At 65.4% G+C, this 5,837-nt stretch overlaps 1 protein-coding gene across 1 annotated transcript; it reads left to right on the plus strand.

Moving 5' to 3' along the window:
• Positions 1 to 448: 448 nt before the first annotated feature.
• On the plus strand, positions 449 to 5,224 carry AOC1 (amine oxidase copper containing 1). Its single transcript, XM_063121600.1, has 4 exons — positions 449 to 2,012; positions 3,146 to 3,434; positions 4,655 to 4,787; positions 4,929 to 5,224. Exons 1-4 carry the CDS (start codon positions 479 to 481, stop codon positions 5,205 to 5,207), a joined length of 2,235 nt encoding a protein of 744 aa, XP_062977670.1. The 5' UTR covers positions 449 to 478; the 3' UTR covers positions 5,208 to 5,224.
• The last annotated feature ends 613 nt before the right edge of the window (positions 5,225 to 5,837 follow it).

Consider the following 5,837-nt stretch of genomic DNA (forward strand, 5'->3'; position numbering starts at 1 on the left):
AGATCTGGCCCTGGCTGAACGGCACAAGTCCACACAAGAGCCTGGACCGGCCATTCGCTGCTCCGCTCTCACACCAGCAACCCTCACAAGTTCTGGGCAGGAGGGACGGGGCCTGGAAGAGGCCCGTGAGGTTTCCATGAAGAGCCTCAGACATGAGTCTCACCATTCCCCTCGTCACTAACATTTCACAGAAGTTGAAATAAAATCAATACGTCTATTTATGATTAGCGTTTCTATACCACCAATTTAAACCTTTAAAACAATCAAAACCAAGAACATTAAAAACTGTGAAACTTTAAAACAACCACATCGTTAGAAGGCTAAACAAAAAGGCTAAACAGGAACAAAGCAGGCCAGTTCTGCAGGTCAAATTGAAACCGGATTGAAACTGTGTTCACAGCTGGGGAGTTGGCTACGTACCTACGTGCCACGTTTTTGACACCTGCCCACTTCTTCCAGCAGGTCCCCTTCAGTCAAGATGTGGTCCTCAGCAGTCACTGCAGTGGGGGTGCTCAGCCTCCTGGCCTGGTCAGACCCCAGCCCTCTTCCGCGGTCCCAGGAAAGGGCATCCATTTTCTCTGACTTGACCCCAGAGGAACACAGGGCTGTCCGGACCTTCCTGATGAGCCGCCCAGAACTGGAGCTAAAGCCCAGCACGGGGGGCTCGCTGGCCAAAAACAGCCTCTTCCTGGTAGAGCTTTTAGCCCCCAAGAAAAGCCAGGCCTTAAGCTACCTCGACTTGGGTGGCCGCCGACCCAGGCGCCGGGCCCGAGCGGTGGTGTTCCTCGGCACTGGCGACCAGCCCAGAGTCATGGAGTACGTCGTGGGGCCGCTGCCCATGCCGACCTTCTACCGGCCTTACGGCCGACCCGTGCCGTACACAGCCCGGCCGATGACGCAGCTGGAGTATGAGCTGCTCTATTGCAGGCTGGGGGAGCTCCTGGCCCCTCTGGAACGGTTTCTGCAGGACATCTCGGGATTCGGCGTGGGCGACTGCGAGGACCGGTGCCTGACGTTCACGGACGTTGCACCCCGTGGCCTGGCATCTGGGGAGCGGCGGACGTGGGTCATGATGCAGCGCTTCACGGAGGGCTATTTCCTGCACCCGGTGGGCCTGGAAGTCCTCATCAGCCACAGAGAGCTCGATCCGCGCCTCTGGGCGGTGCAGAAGGTGTGGTACAACGGGCAGTACTTCGACAGCCCCGAGGAACTAGCCCAGCGATATGCGCAAGGCGCGGTGGCCACGGTCACCCTGCCTCCTCACCCAGAGCAGAGCTTCTACTCCACCTTTGTGCCGCGAGGGCACTTCACCGCCGGCCCTCCGATCGACACGCACGGTGCCAAAGTGTGCGAGACGCAGGGCCGTCATTTCCACCTGCAGGGCAGCCTGCTGGAGTACAGCGGCTGGAGCTTGGCTTTCCGGCTGCGCAGCTCCACTGGCCTGCAGCTCTTCGACGTGCGCTTCAATGGCGAGCGCATCGCTTACGAACTGAGCATCCAGGAGGCCATTGCCTTCTATGGAGGCAACTCGCCCGCAGCCATGCAGACCAAGTACATCGATGTTGGGTGGGGGATGGGTGCCGTCACACATGAACTGGCGCCCGGCATCGACTGCCCCGAAGTGGCTGCCTTCGTGGATGCCTACCACCAGTACGACGCCGACGGGCCGGTCCGCTTCCCCCGTGCCATCTGCATCTTTGAGCTGCCCACCGGAGTGCCATTGAGGCGCCATTTTGACAGCGACTTCCACGGTGGCTCCTACTTCTATGGCGGCTTGGAGGGCCACGCGCTCGTGCTGCGCACCACGTCCACTGTGTACAACTATGACTACATCTGGGACTTCCTGCTCTTCCCCAACGGAGTGCTGGAGGCGAAGGTCCATGCCACGGGCTACGTCCACGCCTCCTTCTACACGCCAGAGGGGATCCGATACGGCACCCGTATCCAGGCCCACGTGCTGGGCAACGTCCACACTCACTTGGTCCATTACAAGGTCGACTTGGACGTTGCAGGTGGGGCCCTTCTGCTAAGAATTCGCCCAGGCTGACTCTCCCCGGGAGGCCGAGGCCTGCAGCCTCTTTCCGTGGCCTTCCTGGCGCTTGCTGTCGACAGCCTCTCTCCCTCCCCCCCACGCACCCCCGTCCTGCTGGCGTTTGGGCACGCCCCTTTTGCCTTTGGTCCCGCCCACCACTGGAATACCCCTCCCCCGACAGCTTCTCCAAAATGGAGTTGGCCCTCTGAAAGGGGCCCGCCGGCCTGACCAAGGGCCAACCCTTCGTCCCCTCAGCAGCAGCAGCAGCGCCTGTGAGCGCACCTCATTTGGCCGCCCGGTTGCCGTGATGCCTGGGGGTGGGGTGGGGTGGGGTGGGGGAGGCTCCTGCTCTGCTCCCCTCCCGCTCTTGCCCTCTGGCTGCTCCTGCTGCTGCCGCCCTCGGGCTTTCGCACGCGCCAGGCCAGGGGAGCCTCTCCCGTTGACGGCCCAGGGCCCCCACGCAGAGACCCCGAGGAGTCGGAGGCCCCCGAGGTGCAAGCAAAGGCGGTGCCGGTGCCCCCCCTTCTGACCTTGCCTCTGCCCCCCCCCCCGCCCCCGCCTCCAAGAAGGCGGCTCGATCCCTGCGCTTGAACCGGGCTCCCTCCCATCCCTGCTTGCTCAGCCGCCCATCCCTGGCAGCGGCCCAGACTGCTGCCGCTCCACCGCCAGGGCTCGGCTCCTTCCCCACCCCGCGTCCCGGCCCGCTCCCCATGTCTTTCTGCGTGGTCACCTTTCTAGCCTGCCGCTTTTCCTCTTGTAAGGGAGCCCCACCTGCGCCTGCTCCTCCTCCTCTCCAGTTAACCCCGTGGGAGGCCGCGCCTGGCCCAAAGTCCCCAAGCGCGCGCCACGGCCGAGGGGGGACTCGAACCCGCCTCTCCACGCTCACGGCCCAACATCCACCCCGCCACGGCCCGCGTGGCCCTCCAGCTCCTTGCGCAAAGCTGGATGCGCAGGGGCTGGACACGAGTGGGAGGGGTTGGCCCGCTGGGCCCTGGTGGCCTCCGGCCCGGCTCCCGGGAGCGCTTCTGCAGCGGCCTCCGCTCGCCAGCCCGGGCCTCTCGCCTCCTCCGGCCCAGGACCCGACCCACCCCCTGCGCTCGCTCTTCACCCCAGGTGCCGGGAACAGCTTCGAGACGGTGGACATCGCCTTCGAGAACATCTCCCTCCCCTGGGAGCCCAGCCAGTGGCTAGTGCAGCCTTACCTGGAGCGCCAGCCGCGCCTGCGGGAGAGCCAGGCCGCCTTCCCCTTCGGCAAGCCGCTGCCGCGCTACCTCATGGTCCGCAATCCGGGCCAGCGGAACCGCTGGGGCCACCAGCGCAGCTACCGCATCCAGCCCAGCTCCCACGCCAGCCGCGTCCTGCCGCGCAACTGGAAGGAGGAGAAGGGCGTCTCCTGGAGCAGGTGAGCAGGGGCAGAAGGGGGCCCTAGAGGTGGGGGGCCCGTGGGCAGCCCTGTGGCCAGAGGATGGCCTGCACGGGGGGGGGGAGCCCCACTTTGCTGCTGCACTGCAACCTTTCCTCTGGGGTGTGTGTGTGTGTGTGAGGGGGGCATAGAGCACCCGAAGCATGTGTTTTTGGGGAACATCTCCGAGCCGCGACTCTTCTGTCCCCGGGCAGAGTAAGCTGCCACCAGAGGGAAGCTGTGGCTGAAGCCCCGTCCTGGAGGCTCGCTGGGCCCTGGCGCCTGTGTCGGCATGAGCCCAGACGGCCCTTTGGTGGCCAGGGCAGCTTCTGCTCTGATGGCAGGCACTGGCCCCTGGACCCCCACTTCCCTGCCTCTGAGGACAGGAGGAGGCCGCGTCGCTCTCCGTGAGACAGGAGACCCCTTCCTGCTCCATCCAGGCGAGCGAATCCCCCTTACCTAGACAGGAGTGCCTGTGACTCACCCGACCAGAGAGAAAGCAGATGTTGCGTGGACAGAACCCCCTCTGCCAGTGCTGTGTACTTTTTAATTTAAGCACGAACATAGGGCTTGTGATCCCTTCCCGCCCCAGAGATACCTCCCAACCTACAGATTTAAAAAGGAACACACCGCTACAAACGTAAACTCAGCCCGTGCAGACGTGCAACGTCACAGACACGTAACTGCATGCAATGCAATGAGGATGACTAGAAGCGTGCTAGGAATCGCGGCCGGCCTCTTTCGTAGCCTAAGTTCCGTCCCTGAGGCGGCCTTGCCCGGCGGGGGTGGGGGGGGGACTCCCGTTCCCCCAGCCCCCCCTCCCCCGGGTCAAGGCGAGCCTCCTCGCTCGCCAGCGCTCGGCCTGCTCCCTTGCACTGGAGGACGCGCGCCGCGGTGCGCCTGGAGCTCAGCAGCAGGGCCTCCTCGGGGCGCGGCCGGGCTGGCCCCCCCTGCAGTAGCCGCCGGGCGAAGGGCCGAAGAGGGCCCCGGAGCCGGAGCGGCCGGCTCCCAAGAGCCCGTTGCCCTGCGGGCAGAGGCGGGGCGCTGCCCGTCGCCCCGGCCCTTGGCCCACGCGGCGCCGCGCGGAGGGCGCCAGGCGCGCTTGCTGGCGCCGGCCGCCCTGCTGGAGAGGCCCCAAGGCGGAGGAAGCCCGGGGGGCGGGGCGGGGCAAGGGGCGCCGGGGCCAGTCCGCCGGGACTGACGCCCCGCGCCCGCTGCAGGTACCACTTGGCCGTGACTCGGCACCACGAGAACGAGGACACCAGCAGCAGCCTCTACGCGCAGAACGAGCCCTGGGCGCCCAGCGTCGCCTTCGAGGACTTCCTCCGCAACGACGAGAGCCTGGAGAACCAGGCAAGGCGGGGGACGGGGTGCGGGGAGGGGAGCGGGGCGGCCTTGGAGAGGGCCAGCCGGGGGCGGGGGGGGGCGCCGCTTGGCCTAGGCCTGGGCGGACCAGGGCGCGCGCCTCGGTGACCAGAGCGTTCTCGCCGGCAGGACCTGGTGGCCTGGGTGACGGTGGGCTTCCTCCACATCCCGCACGCGGAGGACGTGCCCAGCACGGCCACGCCTGGCAACGTGGTCGGCTTCTACCTGCGCCCCTTCAACTTCTTCGACGAGGACCCGTCGATGGCGTCCAGGCGCACGGTCATTGTGCGCCCGGTCAAGCCCGGCAGCAAGGAGGCGGTGCACGTCCAGCGCTGGACCCCCAACAGCCCCGGGCCCTGCGTCTCGGAAGAGGCCTTCCGCTACAACGGCACCTACAACCAGGCGTAGCTCAGCCTCCCAGAGGTCTGCCCCGCACTCTTGCGCCTGCCCCCAAGGCACTCCAGGGGCCGCAATCGCTGCCTCTCTCCATCCAGGCTCGGGCCAAGGGGCCTGCCCCTCCCCCGTCAGCCCTGTTCTCCCAGGCATCGTGGGGCATCTGCAGCCCCAACGACCGGACTCGAAGGCCCTGGCAGGACTTCCCAGTCACCTCCAGCCCGGGCGCAGGACTCGCCGGAGGTAGCTCGACCAGGGAGCAGTTATGTCGTCCAGACGTGACAGATTTCATGCTCCATCCATTGAATTTCATATTACAGGATCACAGAATCAGTTTCATATTGGTAGAACTGGGGTGGCTCACCCCGCCTGAGTTGTTCCTGGGAGGAGGGGCGCTGGGACCCCCAAGTTGCTCAGTGCTGCTCCATGTATCAATGACATCCCACCAGATTGCCCAGGGGTGGAGCGGGGTGGGGGCTTGAGGGACATAATGTTGACCTAAGCCTCCAGGGTTCTGGGTTCCAGTGCTGCCTTGCCTGTGGACTCGTGGCTTGCTGCTTGCACCTCCCTGGGACTTTGGGCCATCACATCTTTGCTGATCTCTGGGATTCTGCTCCCCCTTTGTGAACTGAGCATCCGTCAGCC

Source organism: Elgaria multicarinata, chromosome 1 (genome assembly GCF_023053635.1).
Source record: "Elgaria multicarinata webbii isolate HBS135686 ecotype San Diego chromosome 1, rElgMul1.1.pri, whole genome shotgun sequence".
Taxonomy (NCBI): domain Eukaryota; kingdom Metazoa; phylum Chordata; class Lepidosauria; order Squamata; family Anguidae; genus Elgaria; species Elgaria multicarinata.